At 43.2% G+C, this 21317-nt stretch overlaps 1 protein-coding gene across 1 annotated transcript in view; it reads right to left on the bottom strand.

The window, feature by feature from the left end:
* Positions 1 to 21317, bottom strand: part of PPP1R21 (protein phosphatase 1 regulatory subunit 21) — a 448835-nt gene that overhangs the window by 96922 nt on the left and 330596 nt on the right. Inside the window, exon 18 of the mRNA XM_069234042.1 lies at positions 11173 to 11208. Within this exon, the coding sequence (XP_069090143.1) occupies positions 11173 to 11208 (36 nt within the window). The remainder of the gene's footprint in view (positions 1 to 11172; positions 11209 to 21317) is intronic.

The raw sequence follows: 21317 nt of genomic DNA, 5'->3' as shown, positions 1-21317 counted from the left end.
ATGACAGGAATCCTGAACAGAGAAGTGTGTTGTCTGTTTTGTAGAGTTGCAGCTACTGCTGCTAGGTTTAGTCTTATAGATATAGAAGCTAGATCAGTAGTAAGTAAATGAAATAAGTAACAGACAATGTCTTGCACTTTGGCTGCTAAAGGATCAATGTGTTTTGAATGACAATAGTGAACAAATCTTTTCCACTTCACTGCATAACAGGCACGAGTAGTGGGCATGCATGTCCATACAAGGTTGTACAAGATTTAAATAACCAAATTCTAGGACTTCAGGAGCCAGATCGTTGAGGGACCTTAGGTCTGGGTGCCTGATTTTTTTATGGCTCTGTGTGAGAAGGTCCTGCCTTTTCAGCAGTACCTAGTGGGAAACTACTGAGAGTTCTATCAGTGTGGTGAACCATGACTGCCACACCCATGAGGGAGCCATTAGGATGGAGATGAGAGATGTCTGCTGAAGTTTGAAAAGCACACATGCTATCAGTGGGAGAGGTGGAAAAGCATAAGCAAATATCTCTGACCAACTTGTCCATAGTACAATATACCTGGACTGCATGTGTGGGAACCTGAAGGTGAAATTTGGGTATTTGGCCTTTTCTGCTGTAGCGAAAAAGTCTATTTCTGGGTGACCCCCAACAACGGAAGTATGAGAGGAGGACTTGGGAGTGGAGCTCTCACTTGTGGATCTGCTGAGGAGATCAGCAAAGTTGTTTTCTGCTCCTGGGAGATACTCCACTAACAGGTGAATGTTGTACCAGAGAGCCCACCTTCAGATGGATTGGGCTAGCTGAGACAGCTGAGGGGACCTGGTATGCCCCTGCTTTGGGAGATAATTTATAGGAAGTTGGCTCTGTATGTACTATTTCAAAGTAAGAAATAGCATGCACAGAGTCCAAGGGTTCCCCTTAGAGGTAGGATGGGGCAAAAAGAGATAATTCGAATGCTCTATTTTGTGGTAGTGTGGTCGAGCAGTAGGCTTATCAGAGGGTAGTGTTAAGCATTTGTTGTACACACACAGGCAATAAATGAGGAACACACACTCAAAGACAATTCCAGGCCAATAGCTTTTTATATAGAAAAATATATTTTCTTAGTTTATTTTAAGAACCACGGGTTCAAGATTTACAAGTAATACTTCAAATGAAAGGTATTTCACGTAGGTAACTTATGAACTTTGAATCAGCAAAATAGCATGTACAGTTTTCACAAAAATGGCAATAAGCTATTTTAAAACTAGACAGTGAAAATTTAAACAGTTCCTGGGGGAGGTAAGTATTGGTTAGTTTTGCAGGTAAGTAAACCACCTACAGGGTTCAAAGTTGGGTCCAAGGTAGCCCACCGTTGGGGGATCAGGGCAACCCCAAAGTTACCACACCAGCTGCTCAGGGCCGGTCAGGTGAGGAGGTCAAAGTGGTGCCCAAAACGCATAGGCTTCAATGGACAAGGGGGTGCCCCGGTTCCAGTCTGCCAGCAGGTAAGTACCTGCGACTTCGGAGGGCAGACCAGGGGGGTTTTGTAGGGCACCGGGGGGGACACAAGTCAGCACAAAAAGTACACCCTCAGCGGCACGGGGCGACCGGGTGCAGAGTGCAAACAGGCGTCGGGTTTGCAATGGAGTTCAATGGGAGACCCAGGGGTCTCTTCAGCGAAGCAGGCAGGCAAGGGGGGGGCTCCTCAGGGTAGCCACCACCTGGGCAAGGGAGAGGGCCACCTGGGGGTCGCTTCTGCACTGGAGGTCGGATCCTTCAGGTCCTGGGGGCTGCAGGTGCAGTGTCTTTACCAGGCGTCGGGTTCCTCTGGATTCCCTCTGCAGGCGTCGCAGGGGGGGGGGCTCAGGGGGGTCAACTCTGGCTACTCACGGGGTCGTAGTTGCCGGGTAGTCCTCCCTGTAGTGTTGATTCTCCGCAGGTCGAGCTGGGGGCATCGGGTGCAGAGTGCAAAGTCTCACGCTTCCGGCAGGAAACTTGTTGTCTTTAAAAGTTGCTTCTTTGTTGCAAAGATGTTTCTTCTTTGGAACAGAGCCGCTGTCCTCAGGAGTTCTTGGTCCTTTTAGATGCAGGGTAGTCCTCTGAGGCTTCAGAGGTCGCTAGACCCTGTGGAACGCGTCGCTGTTGCAGTCTTTCTTGAAGTGGGGAGACAGGCCGGTAGAGCTGGGGCCAAAGCAGTTGGCGTCTCCGTCTTTACTGCAGGGCTTTCAGATCAGCAGTCCTTCTTCGTCTTAGGTTGCAGGAATCTATCTTGCTAGGTTCTGGGGGCCCCTAAATACTCAATTTAGGGGTGTGTTTAGGTCTGTGGGTTAGTAGCCAATGGCTACTAGCCCTGAGGGTGGCTACACCCTCTTTGTGCCTCCTCCCTGAGGGAAGGGGGGCACATCCCTAATCCTATTGGGGGAATCCTCCATCTGCAAGATGGAGGATTTCTAAAAGTCAGAGTCACCTCCGCTCAGGACACCTTAGGGGTTGTCCTGACTGGCCAGTGACTCCTCCTTGTTTTTCTCATTATCTCCTCCGGCCTTGCCGCCAAAAGTGGGGCCGTGGCCGGAGGGGGCAGGCATCTCCACTAGCTGGAGTGCACTGGGGCGCTGTAACAAAGGGGGTGAGCCTTTGAGGCTCACCGCCAGGTGTTACAGTTCCTGCAGGGGGAGGTGAGAATCACCTCCACCCAATACAGGCTTTGTTACTAGACACAGAGTGACAAAGGCACTCTCCCCATGTGGCCAGCAACATGTCTGGTGTGTGGCAGGCTGGTAAAACTAGTCAGCCCACACTGGAAGTCGGGTATGTTTTCAGGGGGCATCTCTAAGATGCCCTCTGGGGTGTATTTCACAATAAAATGTACACTGGCATCAGTGTGCATTTATTGTGCTGAGAAGTTTGATACCAAACTTCCCAGTTTTCAGTGTAGCCATTATGGGGCTGTGGAGTTCATGTATGACAGACTCCCAGACCATATACTCCTATGGCTACCCTGCACTTACAATGTCTAAGGTTTTGCTTAGACACTGTAGGGCATAGTGCTCATGCACCTATGCCCTCACCTATGGTACAGTGCACCCTGCCTTAGGGCTGTAAGGCCTGCTAGAGGGGTGACTTATCTATGCCATAGGCAGTGTGAGGTTGGCATGGCACCCTGAGGGGAGTGCCATGTCGACTTAGTCATTTTCTCCCCACCAGCAGACACAAGCTGGCAAGCAGTGTGTCTGTGGTGAGTGAGGGGTCCCCAGGGTGGCATATGATATGCTGCAGCCCTTAGAGACCTTCCCTGGCATCAGGGCCTTTGGTACCAGGGGTACTAGTTACAAGGGACTTACCTGGATGCCAGGGTGTGCCAATTGTGGAAACAAAGGTACAGTTTTAGGGAAAGAACACTGGTGCTGGGGCCTGGTTAGCAGGCCTCAGCACACTTTCAAATCATAACTTGGCATCAGCAAAGGCAAAAAGTCAGGGGGTAACCATGCCAAGGAGGCATTTCTTTACATAATTCATGGCATTTATGATGTCTGTTTTTATCAGAACTACCTTACCAATCAGTTGGGGAAGGAAGGCTTTGAGCGCTAGGTGAACAGCTAGCAGCTACATGTGATTGATATGAAGATGTCTCTGACTGGGTATCCATAATCCCTGGACAGTCAGATCTTTTATGAATGGGAACCCCCAACCCATGAGGGAGGCGTCTGTTATGGTTCTCTGTGGAACTGGGTCTAGGAAAGGCCATCCTTTTTAGGAGATTGTTGATGTTCAAAAACTGTAAAGAGTGGCAATCCTGGCGACCTACCACCACTAGATCGTCCCATTGAACCTCCGTCTGAGTTCATTGCAGCGCTAAGCACTCTTGCAACGGGCGCATGTTGAGATAGACATGAGGTACTAAGGCTATGGATAAAGCCATCATATCGAGGAGATGCAGGACTGTCCTCACAGTTATCTGCTGATGAGGTGGGAACTGTGGGATGAGCGCCTGGAAGGATTGAATCTGTTCAGCATTGGGGTAAGCATACCCTTGTTGTTAGTCGAGGATTGCTCCCAGGTAGGGTTGTATTTGAAGAGGTTAGAGGTGGGATTTGATTGCACTGATGGCAAAGCCTAATTCATGAATTAGGTTTATTGTGGCCTGAGTGTGTTGAAAGCACTTTTGATAAGCCAGTTGTCTTAATATGGAAAGACGTGTATGTTTTGTCTGTGCCGGTGAGCCACTACTACTGCCAGGTGTTTGGTGAAGACCCTGGGGGCAGTTGTGACCCTGAAGGACAGCACTTTGAAGTGGAATTGCTGCCCGTTTATTAAGGGTTCAGCGGTGAGCCAGACTAAGAGGAATGTGCAAATAGGCATCCTTCAGGTCGAGTGTGACCAAGAAGTTGCCTTGTTCTAGTCTAAAGGAATGACATTTTGAAGAGTAATCATGTGAAAGTGCTCTGAAAGAATGTATTCATTTAGACGTCTGAGGTCCAAGATTGGCCTTAGGGACCTGTCCTTCTTGGGGATAAGAAGGTATAATGAGTAAACCCAGGTGCCTTGCTGGCACCGGGGCACTGGTTCTATGGCCCCTTTTTTGAAGAGTGCCTCCACTTCTTTAAGCAACTGTTGATGTTGTGACAAGAGAGTGTGTTTGCGAGGTGAAATGTTTAGAGGTATGGAAATGAGCTCCAGACAATAACTATGTTGGATATATGATAGTGTCTACTGGTTGAGAAGGTTTAGAGCAGAGGTCTTCAATCTGGGGGTCGGGACCCCCAGGGGGGGCGTGGAGACCTGGAAAGGGGGTCGCACATTCCCACAGCTGATCCTTAAAATGCCTTAGCTGAACGTTAATTTGAGTCTCCTGTGCTGTGAAAGCTGTACAGACAGCTAAGGAGACTTTCAGCCCAGGGCTTCTGCTTCCTGAATGAAAAGCAAATGTGCTCTACGAGCTGATTTGCAAATGTAAAGGGTGCTTGGGAGCAGCTTTAAATGATCAAAGCTTTGTGAGGACAAACATTTTTTTTTTTTAGGGGTAGTGCGAAGAGTTAACAACTGAGCTGTGAAGTGCATGCGTTTTAATTGTAATTGTATTTACACAGCTCACTTCACCTGGAGGTGTTGAAGGGACAGCTATTAAAAAAAAAGGTATTCCATATGCTCTGATATTACTTAAATCCACATTTTGGAAGCACAGTTTTATAATAAACCTTTTTGTAGTGGCCTATATTATACTGTGTGCAATGCAAGTATAAAATAATGCCTTTTTATATATTCACAGTGCTTTTTGTCACAGGCTGTGACATCATGGCACAAAAAATACACAAGTCACTATTCTCAACTGTACCTTCAAAGATTTAGTTCTGTTGCTCTCCGGTTAAACACAGACCTCTGCAGTGCATTAACTAATAGAGGTTTCATAATGCACTACAGTGCATTTCCCAATGAGTAAGAACTTTATTTTATTTATTTTTCATTTCAGCTGGCTATTATTTTATATGTAGCTACCTGGCAGTGAAAGACTTAAAAAAAATTAGAGAATATTTTGGGTTTATTTATGAGAGGCTTGTGCTGCTGGAGCATCACTTTTTTGATTCTCCAGCGACACAAGCCTCTCAATCATATCTATGAGGTGACGCAAAGCCACCCTGAGTGGCTTTGAATGGCCTTGTAGATATGGAGTAAGGCAAAGCAGCGCAAGCCGCTGCATTGCCTTTCTTTGCGTCAAGAAGGCGTTCCACGGGTTCCCATGCAACCCAGATGGATTTTGACGCTGCCCCAGATTTACAAAATCACGTAAACTGGAGCAGTGCCAAAACCTTACGCCTCACCAGAGCAGGCGTAATGAGGAGAAATGTTTAAATTTCTCCTTGTTTTTTTCTCGTTCCATATGTGTTGCGTTCTGCCGCACATGTAGAAAGAGGTACAATGCCTTTCTGGATTGTTTTTGCGCAGGAAGCTGCCCCTTCCTGCACAAATACAATCCTGCCTATGTTGGCACTAAGCAACAATTGTGCGCCAGCACAAGGGGAAAGGACAGAAATGCACAGTATTTCATAAATACGGTCCGTTCCTGCCCTTTTGTATTGGCGTGGGGCAGTCTAGCAAGAAGAGTTGCGGTGCTGCCCCACGTCAATTCCTCATAAATTATGACCTTTGTTTTTAGCCAAACCCTTGACCACGCCCCACACTCACTGATCTTTGGTTTGCTAAACACTGTTCAGTATTATTTCCTCACAGTAAAAATGATTTGCTGGGCGAAATGGGGATGTTTATTATTGTTGATGATGAGGAGTACCAGGTTCTAGACATTTTTATCAGGAGGGGGTCCTTACACCCACATTTTGTTTAAGAGGGGGTCCCGGCATCAAAAAGTTTGAAGACCTCTGGTTTAGAGTGATTCAGATCGGGGTCTGTATCCGTAGGTGGGACTGCGTCATACAAGTACAATGGGTTGTCGTGTTGTGGGTTAAAAAAAAACATCTGCCTCCCCTCCACCCCCTGAGTAAGAGTGGATAAAACTCTCTGGAGAATATGGTGTGTGTTCTATAGGTGGAGGCGATGGTGACTGTGATGCGCAGAAGGGGTTGGTGGTGGGCTGAAGTGCACCGGGCTTGTGGCTTTGTCCACCTCTTTCTCTTCTTTGCTGGTGTTGAAACTTCCAAAGTTTCTTCAAATGATAATAGTCTCGTTGCTCTTGCTAGCTCTGCACTGGAAAGAGTAGGGTTTATAATGATACGACCAGCGTCCAGGTGTATTAGAATGTGTTGTTATCTGGAGTCTATTTCCTTTTGCAGTTGTCCAAAAACTGGCTCCACAGTCTCTGAGGCATGTTCATGTTTGCTGAAGGTGAAGAGATTCGACTCAGATGTTCAACTTTTTGATGCCAGTATTTTCAGTGCTGAGGGTTTTGAGTCCGAAACTGGCATTTTTGGCACCAAAGTGGAACGGTGTTTCAATGCGCGGGTCTCTGCTCCAAAGATCAGCTCAACAAGTTGGAGGAGACAGATCAGGAGTGTGTATTATGTGCTGTTGATTCACTGCAGAGCCAAGGCTGGACGTATACGATGTCACCGGTCAGTGCCGACCTTAGCCTTAAGGCAATGGTGGCCCAAAGATAGTCTCTGGTTGGTCTAGAGTAGGTAGGCGACCCTTTGTGGTGGTCTGCTGGGGTCGGGGTGGAGGTCTAGGGGGTTCAGTACTCCATGGCTTGACCAGGCGTAAGATCTTGCATTTCCTGTTTGGAGCTGTCCTGTGGGGGGGGTAGGAAGATGATATCAGCAGCCAACACCTGTGCTTGTACCTCCTCTTGAAGGTCTTTGGATCTGAAAAGGTCCGGTGTATCTTGGACGCCATGGTGGGACAGCTCAGGGTGTCGAGCTCATCGGTAACGCTGCGTCTTCTTCAACCAAAATAGCCAGAAGGGTTCACAGGTAGCGTCCTCATGTTTAGGGGAGAGGTACACGTTTCGGACCTGGTTGAGATCAGTGGATGGGTACTTGGCATGGCAGCAAGGACAGAATCAAAATTCCAACACATGGTGCGGATGGGAACATTGAATGTATAAAGCCTTGCCCCAAAGGGCAAAGGTCTGCATTGGCCTGGCCGACTCAAGTCGCCCTGACAAAGTGGATGTTAATGAACAAACAAGGGAGACTGAGGAGACCACGATCGAAAACAATACTGACTGTAAAGTTTGGAAAGGATTGAGCAACAATGGTGTCAAACCGGAGCAGGGGAGCACACGTCTGAACCCGACGGTAGTAGAAAATAATCTGACGATGGAGTTGATGACCATGCACATTTCCAGCAAGAGGAGTGACCACTCTACCTTGTGTCTCGAAAGACTTTCTTAGAAGAAAAACAACTTGCACACATCCAAGCACAATGGTAAGCAATGAGCAGAATGCATTCCCAGGGAAGCTTTCTGAACGTCCCCAAGATGTCTTTAGCAAATTAGACAGCTGCACTGTGTTTGGCTTTGACCTAAAACACACTGCAAATTTGCCACTAAACACTGACCTATACAATCGTAATTCTCATTCTCAATTGAGTTTTCTTGGCTCCCATACATTACATTCACATCATTGATTGCATCACTGGTGATATGGAAAGCGGCAAATGATATGGTTTTGTAATCATTCTAAGAACATCTACATACTCTCAGTGAAAATGCCGGCTCATCTTTATACAATGTCAAATATGATGCCCTATTAGAGATGTCAGTGATAATGTAACTTGTGATGTCACCAGCGACATTTGATATTAAAACCTGTGAGTTTATCTGTAATGTCATGTGAGTTCACAACAAGTTCACCGTGTGTGCATGTAGGTGGGACCAGGGAGTTACAGTTGGTTGCAGAACTAACCAAATACAGCAAATTTTAGTAGTGCTTACATTTTGGATCTTAAACCTACCATTCCTTCAACTTCCTGAGGCACAGTCAGATTAATGATTCATGTGCTCGAACAGTTCACAGGGGTACCACGATTTATATTACTTTAATTGCTTGAGATTCCAGCATTTTCTTTAAATATCATGCACACTTTGCACTATATTTTGCTATTTCTGCTATACAAGGAAATCAGATATCTGAAAATTGTCGCACAGGCTGTTGATGCTGGGCCAACTGGTGATTTCAAGGCCCTGTTAAACAACAGTTTTATTTCCACCTTATCACTACAGGGGGCCGAAATGTAGGTTCAAATCATATATAAGAAAATTGTATGCAAGCTAAATGTTTAATCTTTCGACACAGAGACACATCTTGAAACATTTTGATCAGAAGGGCATTTTTTTAAGACAGGCTGTAGTCATGAAAACTCAGCAGCTTTCTCATCAACCATAAGGATTACCACTACAAACACATTTTATTGTTCTGAATAGTTCCTTGCAGTCTGTGCTTTATTCACTATCTCTGTCTTTAATATCTGAATACTGTCAGGCACCATCATTTTTAGTTCTTCTCCCATAACAAAGCCAAAAAAGGGGTTTTTCTTGTTTATAACTGTCCATTGCCAGATTTATTTCATTTGAAACAGAATGTTACAAATGGCATGTCTACTTTAGGGGAATAAACTTGAATGTTTGGAAATACTACCGAAAAGGTGATTTACTTAGAAAAATCATTACTTGTGGATGGACTAGTGATAGAAGGCATGCAAACCTGGTTAAAGAAGCTGAAGCGGCATTATAGGAGGTATCCAATGTAACTCTCAATCAATTGGTGAATTCAGTAAAGGCCTCACACACTCCTAAGTTATTCTGACAACTACAGGAGCTGGGCACCAATAACAACGTTAGCTTGTGTTTACACTGCCTAGGAGCAATGAAATAATCTTTTATCATGCTCCTCCCAATGATTTTCCTGACATGGACTGCCACCATATCGATCAGTCAGCAGTCAGATTAAACTAATGACAGGGATCTGATTTCAGAAAGAACAGGAGCCCAGTATTCTAAAGGAGGCTGCAATGGTCAACTATTTGGTGAAGAACACAAGTATGAGTTCTCTACCCTTCAGTAGGTTCCAAAGGTTCAGTAACATTTTCAACTGCGCTCATACCTCAGGAAGGCCTTGCTAGTTCTGCTTCAATAATCTCCTTCTGCTGTCCCAACAACCTAAGCTTGATCCTTCCCTTTGATAGGAGGTAGATTGTTTCACATGTTTGCATTTACACTTCTGACCACAAAAGTATGTATGATTCCAGAGGCCTTTTGCATTTCAAATGCTAATCATGATGGAGGCTAGAAACAAAATTCACACAATCAAATTACAGGAGTAATGGGTTTGAGATTTTGTCCCAAGAGTCTTGAGAAGGCTTAATGTCCTCTGGCTTCTCCCATTATAAAAGTAATTTCCTTTACTGAAACCTCTCCAGAGACTGGTGTCCCTGGGACACATGGAAAACATTCTTCCAGCCATCCAATTCCACATAAACATAGTAAACACAATCTTTATCCTTGAAAACAATTTTATCAACTTTATCTACCTATCACTGAGTAAATGATTACACACCTGCCTGAGAGTCACAAAGCTTTGGGCACTCGGATGGTACTTGGTGTACACACTTCTGCCATTCCTCTTGTACTGTCGGACTTTAATAGCAAAAATAAATGAACCTCCCTGTATTCTCTGCTGGTTTCAAAGGTATCAGGCATGTTTGAAAAAGTCTTTTAGATATCTTCTTTTATTGTTTTCTAAGTTATGAGGTGCATAAAGAACTGTTTTCCACATACTGAGTAGATGGATCAATCCCAGTAGTGTTTTGGAGCACCTAGTTTAATGACTAGTAATACTAACAAATTAAACATTCAATCATTTACATCCACAGTTGACTGGAAAACCTGTACTCCCTGTAATTTCATATTGTTTTACTAGATACTCTTCGCCAACAGATTTTTTTAAAATAATTTGAGTGTCATATGGGGCTGTGCGCTCAAACCTGGTGTGACAGCTTTTATCAGATCTTCCAGCCACCATAATTTATGACAAGGCAGATGCTTGAGGTGCATCAGCAACCACCTCAATAGCAAGAATGATAAGCTATCACAAGTTGCAGGGTCCACATCATCCAGATGGGCTTTGTGCTTAGCCTGGTGGCATCAGCGGCGTTTCACTAGCATTATCAATCAGGGAAATCTGCAGCTCTGTGGGCATTTCACAGCATTAAAGGAATAATTATTTTGATGCACTTTCTCAGAGACATTCTTAATTTGACCAGTAGGGTTTGTGAAACATATCTATGTGATATCAAGTTAACCAACACCTGCATAATTTATTTCTTTATTTAGCCTATAAAGGAAGATTACCAACAGGCTTGGACTCGTACTTTGAATTAGTCTGTAACCTTTATGGCTTCTCTAGTATTCTTAGCCGTAGATCTGTTCCTGTCATTACTAACCAACCATCATTCCCTCTCATCCTTGGCTATGTCTGCAAGTGACTAATTCCTATAAGGAATAGAGGATGATGCACAATTTAAGCATATGGGTATGAAACTGATTTGATGTTAAACGCTTAAGCTGTTTATGGGTCTCAACAAACTGGTGGCAACTTGCAATATGTTGTAATAAAAGAATGTCTTGAGCAAAAAGTGATTGGGTTGTTATATTTAAAACAAGCAAAAGCAAATAATGAGGCAACATAAATGAGAACATTTCTCTTAACATTTGTTTGTAAATGCAAGGTGTATTAAAAGTTACACTGTACCTTTTGATTTGTAGCTTTCACAGTCAACATTCCAATCTAAAACAAATAAGAAAAAACAAAATAAGCAAATCTCAAAGGCACAAACAATTTTCAATATAACCATGCTAACGTCCTGATTAAGTTGTTCAGGGTGGAACTAAGCAAAAATAGAGTACATTTTAACTTAGACATTTTAATAGTAGATTTTTGCGGTTTTTCACAATCCTTTTGAGTACAGCAATAGGTAGCAGAGGCATCTGAAAATTAGACACACATCTGTTGTTCTTTTATTATTTAGCTTAACATGCAGAATCATTAACAGCAAGCAAGATCACTTTGATTTAAAGTAATTGTGTTATTTGCTTGGCGTGATCAAAGTGCTCTCAAACACTACTGCATAGCGTCATGTAAGAGAAAAATCAGACCTAATTCTCAATCATCACATGGTTTCTATTAGCTTTATAAACCTTTTGCAAACTCTGCATGCAAATGAAGATGTTGAATACTCAGTGTGGATAAACGGTGCAACACCAAAACATATGCAAGCTGGTGATCCATTTTAGGATAAGTTGTCTTGTAACCAGCAAGACATTTATGGCAACTGATGACCTAACCTATTGCTATTAATAGCACACACGCTACCCAAACTTCATTCAGAAATACAGCTTTATTTAGTGCACTTATATGTTCAAAACTAAGGAAATGTATAAGCAAAGTCCACTGTAGTAAATTCCCCTTATACGTACTCCCTGTGATTGATGATTTCCTGGTATTGTGCATTTTGCACAAAAAGAAACGCCTAGGCACGGTGATAATGTCTTGTTGTAGTTCCTTGAACTATACATTAAAATGATGTAAATGATCACCTAAAACTAAAGTCAGAAAATACAAGTTACTTACTTAGGGTAATATTTCCTATTGATTATTCCCAACCATTACATTGGATCCAGGAAACTTGAAACATTTCTCATTGGGCACCACCTTGGATCCAGACCAGCAAAGAGTGAGTGGCCTATCCATGCACTGGTTTTGCCGATTACATCACTTTCTATTTCCTACCTGCCAAAAACTCTTTTTTTAATTTAATTTCCAATGTTAGCAGCCGTATGCCTTCCCAACAATCATGAAGGTTTAAACGAATAGATAAGACTTAGATAAGAGAAGACCTATTTTAAACTCCATGGTACAAAGTCTAGCCTGGCTGATTACAAAAGTGACCAAAACAAATATATTGTACAATGCCACCCTTAAAGCCGGGAATAACTCAATCATAGATTGGAAGCCGGAGGACATGATCACCAAAGACAAGAGAAAACAAGAATCACTGATTGCCCTACACAACCCCACAGCTGTTTTTCCATAAAAATATTTTATTCTGGGAAAATCACACCTTGAAGGCCAAAACCTGGAAATGCCTTCCAAACAGTCATGCCCGTACATAATTATTTGCATCCAAGGATCCAGTTTCTCAAATAGGGTGTGATCACCTGTGTATATGGTTTGTCAACAAAATACAAACTCTCAGACATTCCATTCATCCCAATAAGCATGTTGCATGCCTTTCTCATTGACCAACTGTATTTTTAATTCAGTACAAATCCCTCCTTACCATGCAATAACACTCACCCTGCCTATACCATCTCTACCTTTCCTTTTCATTTTGAAGACATTTTAAAAAGACTTTATTTCTGACATATTAAAATGAAATTCTCTCATTATGCAGCCAATTTACTGATCATCATTTAATCACAGAACAACAACCCTTCCTTCAATTACATGGTCACTCCATTCTGACGCCATCAACGTACGCATTGTTTGTCCACTAATGTCACTCTGGGTACAACTACAGGTCCGTCAACAATTTATAATGATTAACATTATGGAGAACAGAGTGGCCCACTATGTTTTAGTGATTTGTGGTCATCTCATGATGTCTGTGAATATGTATGACATGAGAAAAATACTTAAGTTAAAGTAACTACTTTAAACAAGTCACTTTTTCAAATTCTAGCATAAAAACAGCAGTAGTTTTCTAAACATTTACCACAAGTTTTCTCCTGCTAAAAAGGTCATGAATGCTGTACAGAGACTGCTTTGCTGCAAAACATATGAAAAGTGAACAATAGCAGACAAAAAGTACGGACAAAACATCAAATGCAAAAGAAAAAGAAACAGAGTGGGTTGTACATGGGAGAAGGCATCCTCAACAGGTCCTGCATCCAAAGATCATGAGTGGTGGAGGTGTTGGAAGAGGAAGGAAAATATTATCAACCAGAAAACATTGGTTTGTGGCAGGATGTGCTGTAGATTCACATGCATCCTCCCTGGACGCGAGTTGACATTGCTAAGTAACATTTTCCGTTCAACAGCATGTGTGGCTGTGCTATTCATAGACTGTAAACCAGTCCCTCCATAAAGCGGTGGCTAGCATGCAGGAGTTGCAATTGTTTGAAGGAGTGTTTTGAGTACTGCTTGTCCAACATTTGCTTGTTGACATGCAAATAGATCTACAAAGTAATGTTTTGTGAAGGTATGTGGTGTAGACCATGTTGTTGCTTTGCAAATGTCTGCTACAGTTATCTTACCTAAAAATGCCATAGGTGCACCTTTCATTCTAATGGAGTGTGCTCTAGGTGGTACAGGTAATTGTCATTTGGCTTTATTATAGAAAATTCGAATGCACTTGACTATCCATCTATTTATAGTTGCTTTAGATATAGGCTGTCCTTTATGAGGCATTGAGAAAGCCACACAAAGTTGTTTTATTTTCCTAAACTCTTTTGTTGTTCTGCCTATATAAAATCAAGAGTGTGTAGAGACCTTTCTGCCACAGAATCTGGTTGGGGAAAGAACTGGTAATTGTATTGACTGATTGATATGGAATTGTGAAACTACCTTTGGAAGGAATTTTGGAATAGTTCTTAATACATTTTGGGGGTCATTCTGACCCTGGCGGTAAAATCCGCCAGGGCCAACGACCGCGGGAGCACCGCCAACAGGCTGGCGGTGCTCCCATGGGCATTCTGACCGCGGCAGTACAGCCGCGGTCAGAAACGGAAAACCGGCGGTGTACCGCCGGTTTCCCGCTGCCCTGGGGAATCCTCCATGGTGGCGCAGCTTGCTGTGCCGCCATGGGGATTCCGACCCCCATACCGCCATCCTGTTCCTGGCGGTTTTGGCCGCCAGGAACAGGATGGCGGTAAGGGGTGTCGTGGGGCCCCTGCAGTGCCCATGCCAATGGCATGGGCACTGCAGGGGCCCCCGTAACAGGGCCCCACAAAGATTTTCAGTGTCTGCCATGCAGACACTGAAAATCGCGACGGGTGCAACTCCGCCGGCCCCATTCGGAGCCGGCATCCTCATGGAAGGGTGTTTCCCGCTGGGCTGGCGGGCAGCCTTCTGGCGGTCGCCCGCCAGCCCAGCGGGAAACCCAGAATACCTGCGGCAGTCTTTTGACCGCGCAGCGGTATTCTGGCGGTTCCAGCCAGGCCGGCGGCTTCCGCCGCCGGCCAGGGTCAGAATGACCCCCTTTATTCTTTATGAACTTGGAAGAAAGGATCTTCCAAAGTTACAGCCTGGAGCTCACGGACATGTCTAAGGGAAGTGATAGCGTCTAAAAAGCTACTTTCCATGAGAGAAATTGTAGAGAACAGGAGTAGAGGGGCTCAAAAGGGGGAGCCATAATCCTTGTGAGTACAATGTTAAGGTTCCAGGGTGGGGCTGGAGGAATCCTTGGTGGAAAGATTATTTTAAGTCCTTCCATAAATCCTTTGATAACTCGAATTCTAAACAAAGAAATGGGCTGTCTGTTTTGAAGATCTTCAGTTATGGCTGCTAAATGTATATGAATGGATGTGAAAGCTAGTTTTGCTTTTTGTAAAAGTAGTAAATAACAAACAATCTCTTGTACTGTTGGCTTAAGAGGGTCAATGTTTTGTGTTTGACAGTAGCAAACAAAATGTTTCGATTTTGCTGCATAACATTGCCTGGTTGTGGGTCCATGTGCTTCTTTAAGAATGTCCATACATTCTAGTGGTAATTGTAAATACCCAAATTCTATGATCACTAGATTGAGTGATTGGGATCCGGATGTCTTATTTGACCCTGATTTTGTGTTAGAAGGTCTGGTCTGCTGGGAAGCTTTTGATGTGGAACTACTGAGAGTTCCAAATTTAGGAGCTACCAGGATCATGGTGAGGGAAGACTGAGTGAAGTAAGGGAAGAGCATAAGCAACTATCCCTGCCAAACTCAACTATGGAGCATTGCCTTTGGACTGAGGGTGCAGGTACCTGGAGGCGAAGTTTGGGCATTTTTTTGTTTTGAGGTGTGGCAAATAGATCTATCTGAGGTGATACCCACTTTTGGAAGTACTGGTGAAGGACTTGTGGGTGGAGTTCCCATTTATGGACTTGTTGCTGCATCCTGCCGAGCAGGTCCGCAAAGTGACTGTCTGTCCCTGGGAGATATTGTGTCACTATGTGAATGTGGTGATGAATTGCCCATTTTCATATTGTTTGTGCAAGACGGGATAGTTGATGAGATTGTGCCCCCCCCCCCCTGTTTTTGAAGATAGTACCTGACAGACATGTTGTCTGTACGTATCAACACTACTTTGTGTTGCAATTGTGGAAGGAACGCTTTCATTGCTAGGAAGACTGCTTGCAGATACAGGTAACTGATGTGCAAGAACTGTTGTCCTATAGCCCCTGGACTGTGAGGTTGTGGAGATGAGGTCCCCAACCAGTATTTGAGGCATTTGTCACAAGACTGACCTGAGGCACAGGGCTAAAAAATGGCCTCCCTTTCATAAGGTTTGTGGTGTTCCAACAATGCAGAGAGCAATAAGTCTGGTGTTCAAACAACACTAGATCTTCCATCTGACCTTGTGCCTGAGACCACTGACAAGAGAGGCACTGTTGAAGGGGATGCATATGAAGTCTGGTATAAGGTAGGATGGCAATGCAAGATGCAATCCTCCCTAACAGTTGCATAACAGTTTACTGTATATGCTTGATCCTCTGTTAATGTAGCAATCATTGTTTGAAAGGCTTGACCTCGGGCTGAGCTGGGAAAAGCTAGTCCTAAGTGTGTGTTGAGAATCGCTCCTAGATAGGGCTGTATCTAGAGAGGGTGAATATGTGATTTGAGGTAATTGATGGTGAACCTTAGAGAGTGTAGGAGACGAATTGTGAATTGAGTGTGGCTTTCACATTGTGTGATTGAATTGGCTTTGATTAGCCAATCGTCCAAGTAAGGGAAGACATGAATTTGTTGTCTTCTGAGATGTGCTTTGACTACCCCAAGACATTTTGTGAATACTCAGAGCAGCTGTGACTTCGAATGGTAATACCTTGAATTGGTAATGTTTTCTGACACTGTCATAAAGTCGCCTTGTTGTAAAAGGGGAATAACATCCTGAAGAGCATGGAAATATTCTGATAAGATGTGGTGGTTTAAGGGTCTGAGATCTAATACTGGTCTGACAGACCCGTCTTTTGGGGGGATTAGGAAATACAGGAGTTTACTCCCGATCTCAGGTGTTGTAATGATACTGGTTCTATAGCCCCTTTGAGAAGGAGAGAGTGTACTTCCTCTTTGAGAACAGTGAGATGATCTTGTGAGTCTAGGAGTACGAGGGGTATATTTGGTGGAGTAGAAGTGAGCTCTAGACAGAAACCATGTTAGATAATTGAAAGTACCCATTGATCGGTTAGTATGAGACCACTAAGGGCATAAGTGTAGTAACCTCTTCCCTACAGGAGTGGTGTCAGTTTGTAGGTTTTGATAGAAGTCATTGTTTGGTGGTGGATGAGGAGCCTCTAGATGTGGATGGCTTTCCTCTTCTTTTGTTACTGTTGCCTCTGTAGGAACCTCTACCTGAGAGGTATATTGAGAGGTGGGCTTTGTTTGAGTGGAAGACTGTAACTGAAATGATGACCGAAAGCCCCTTTCCAACCCTGTGTGACAAAAAGCACCCCTGCATGTGTTGGCTTGGAGTGCTCCCATAGCTTTGGCAGTTTGATAGCCTTTATTTCGTTTTTCAAGTGTGGTATCCACTTGTGAGCCAAATAAATGCTCTTTATAAAATGGCATGTTCAACACTGCCTGTTGTACCTCTAATTTAAAGCCTGAGCATCTGAGCCAGGGCCTAATGATAACGCTGGTTTTAATACTGCGTGCTGCTGTATCAGCGGCATCAAGCACAATTCTAATTGAATTGTTTGAAATTGTTTATCCCTCAGTTACAATTTCCACCCCACTTTTACGATGCTCAATGGCATTCCAGTGAGCTCTATCGAACTGGGATAACAACGCCTAGGCATTAGCAATCCACCAGTGATTGGCTGCTTGAGCTGATACTCTTTTTCCTGCTGCATCTCATTTTTTTGCTTTGTTTATCAGGAGGAGATGTGTCTCCTGTTGATTGCCTATTAGCCCTTTTGCAAGCAGTAGAGGCAACAGTAGAGTCTGGAGGGATTTGTGCTTTTATAAATAAAGAGTCAGTGGGTGTAGCCTTGTATTTTTTATGCACTCTGGGAGTGATAACCCTTGATCTAACTGACTCTTTAAATATTTCTTCTGCATGCCTGAGCATGCCTGGGAGCATTGGAAAAAATTGACTCTGATGCGCCAAGGGTGTAAAATAGAAAATCCTCTTCTACTGGATCTGAGTACATGTGTACATTGTGATATGCTGCTGCCCTAGCTATAACCTTTGATATGAGGTAGAATCCTCAGGTGGTGAAGGTCTAACTGGGTAGGGATCCGGCTCATGAGGTGTAATAGGATCCGGATCATATGCATCCACTGGGTCTTGATCATCTAATGTATCTCCCAAATTATGAGCCCCACTAGTGGCAAATTGGGTGGTGTGAACCCCAAAGGAGGGGAAGATGTTGCTGGAGGAGTATGTTGTGGAGAAGTATGTGGAGGCGGAGAGGGTTGATTAAGAAAAGGAGTGTTTTCCATTACAGTCATTTTTGGAGGCAGAGAAGAGTCAAGAGCCTCTTGAAAAGTCAATTTCCTAGGGGGAGTAGGTGATGTTACAATCTGTCCTGTTCCCTCTTGAATTTGAAGTCAGCGCTGACGAGCGTCCATAACTTCTAAAATTGGTTCCACCGGTGAAGGGGTGGTGGTTGGAGACTGTCCAGAATCTATAGAAGTCTTTTTCAAGATTTTTGGTTCCAAAGTCTTTTGTGTGTGGAATATTTGTGGTGCCTAAACTGTGGATAGCTGTTTTTTCCTTTTCAGTGCCGAAGTGGTCAGTACCAGAGTAGTCGGCACTGAAGCACCATCTACGTTCGGTTGTGTTGAAGCTGAAGTAGAGGTGCTCAAGGTTGATGCTGAATATTTCTCTTTGGCTTTTTTGAGTGCCGAGCCAAAAGGCGAGGCATCCGAATGACTTTCCCAGCTCAGACCATGGCTAGAAGGCAGTGGCGGGCCGGTGACCTCTTTAAATGTAGTTTAGCCAAGGGTGAAGGGGTATTTTTACACACGTTTTGCGCTGACTGCAACGGTTGAATTGCAATGTCAGATTGTACATTGGCGTCCCAATCTTGAATGGAGAAGGGCTCTTCCTGCTCCAACTCTTCCTGTGCATGCTCGTCGCCGAAGATGTTCGGTGTGTCACCTTGAGTTCAAGACGCCATTTCCATCCGACGAGCTCTTCGATCTCTAAGTGTCTTTTTTGATCGAAAGGAACAGCACACTTCGCAGGTCTGCTCATTGTGGTCGGGGAAAAGACACAAATTACACACCTGGTGGTGGTCGGTGGGTGAAAACTAAGAGTGGCATCGAGGGCAAAGCCAAAATGGAGTCTGTTCCATTAGGGCTGCACAGTTAGATGCCACGTTGAAGAGTTAGGCCCGAGAGTGAACAGCGTTTTGGACTGTATCGAGACGAGATCTTGGAGCAAGAGGAACACAGGTCTGAATCTGACGGCGGAAAGAAACAATCTAACACATGACTCAATTCCCATGAGCAGTATTACCGAGAGGACGAGTCACTTCATTCCGTGACTCGAAAAGCTTCTTCGAACAAAAACAAGTTGTACTAATCCAAACCCAGCACTAGATGGTGAGCTTATTCATAGCATGTGTATCTACAGCCACACATGCCATTGAACATCATATTATAGTCACTCCCATCAAAAGAAATGACTGAATAAATTAATCAGAAATTGTTCTTCAGGAAAAGTTTTTGTTTGACATAAAGATCAGAATGTCTATTAAATCCAAAACAATCAATATTGGGCAGAGCTGGGCTTTCCCTTAAGACTTTCTATATGATATTAATAAGGGCCATTAAGGCACCTGCCTGTTGCAGCTTTTGACATTGCTGAAAACTCAGTCCTTGCGGAAAGACATAGGTGAACGGTCAAAGCCAATCCTACAGATGGCAGCTGGTCCTAATATTTTATGACAAACATGCCTTAAAGCATATACTAGGTTCAAAATGAGTTTTAATATTTGAAGGTATTTGATGATCACCCTTATTTTATGGTCTTCTATGTATACAAGGCTCCACTTTTATCCCGGGTTCAAGACTTTCCTCCCGACTACCATTAGCGCATGCACCTTTACCAACAAGCCTCCTTTAGGCACTACATTTTTATCCCATTAACCTATAAATAAAATCCAGATGGCAATAAAGTCAATTCAATTTAAGACAACAATTAAAAACACTAATCACACTAAAACCTGCAAAAGATAAAACATATACAAAGCAAATCACTGAATAGCGAAATAATATTTAAGCACTACATACCAATTGAGAGGAGAATCAACATACTCAAAAATATATAAAAATGCAAGTGCAATGAGAGTAAAAATATACAATCCAATGAAAGGCTTACGGCCATAAAGCATATGCATCACAAACAATTAAAACAACGTACAGAAGCTGTATTCCTTCCTGATAAAAACGATCCAGCACACGCTTAATATAAGAAAGTGCAGGTGGTATTGGAAAACTGTGCAATTGAAGTAGGAGCAAGCAGCATGGTACATCTTGAAATACTTGCAAATCCGCAGAGGCTATCTGGGTAAGGTAGTACCAAATGTAATAAGCAACTCATACAGGCGAGGCCACATAACACACAGAAATGATGCTACAGAATTGATCACATACAAATTGTCCGATTTAGTGCATAGCGACACGGCTGAGTTAACACATCTAGCCCCAAAGTGTTTAATAAGGGGAAGGGAGCTACTGCAAAACAGAATAAAATGCGTTAGGTTGTCAATCCCTCCAAAGCTACAGTTGTCGCGTAGGCTCTCATTATTATAATGAGACTCCTGGATTTTGAGCGGCAGTTTGTTGTACTGTTTCATTTAAGAATATTATTTGTACAGGTATCCGGCATGCTTCGAATAAAGCTTCCTTCCCCCTTATTTGCCAATGTCTAGTTCCCCATACACTTTTCAAGTCAATCGACTTCAGCCAATATTCATAGCCTTCTATAGACAACCGCGAAACAAAAGATTCTGAATATATAAATTTTGTATTTGTTAATAATATATGTATATCTTTAGTAGGTGGCAATTTAAAATAATATGATTGAGCATTTTTTACATTAGGCCCAGACAAATATGTAAACTGTTCAGAATATGTTTTCTAACTCCCTTGTGTTGGAGTCGGACAATGTTCCCATTGTGTATAATTAAAAACAATTTTAGGGCTGCTCGCTCTGTATGAAATGGTGCCCATAATAATTACAGCAAAACATATCACCATAATTTTCTTTAGATTGATAAACATCTTCGTTTTCAAATACAGTATAATACTGCAATTCAGTCATCATAGAATCAACTGTTTTCACATTCCAATTATCAGAAACAATGCCTGGTAATATAATATCATTCATTGACAGTTTGAATACATATGGTATTTGAATAACTTCAGTGGGACCATATGTATCAAATAGTACTTTATCCCAAACAATCCCACCAGGAATTGGTATTGCGGAAATGTTCACAAAAGATAGGTCTCTTCGAACCTTGTGTGAAGAAAAATGTGGTTTTAGGATCTCATCCACCAGTTTGACTGTTGATTTTTCAGGAAGAAAATGACCATGTATTAATAAAAAGAAAGTGATAACAAAACCAATCCAAAGTAGGAAAGCTAGTACACTCAAGGAGAGCCATAGATAGTGCCAAGGAAAAAT

Source organism: Pleurodeles waltl, chromosome 5, assembly GCF_031143425.1.
Source record: "Pleurodeles waltl isolate 20211129_DDA chromosome 5, aPleWal1.hap1.20221129, whole genome shotgun sequence".
Classification (NCBI taxonomy): Eukaryota; Metazoa; Chordata; class Amphibia; order Caudata; family Salamandridae; genus Pleurodeles; species Pleurodeles waltl.
Note: the sequence above shows the minus strand (reverse complement) of the source record. Positions and strands in the feature narration are given on the sequence as shown.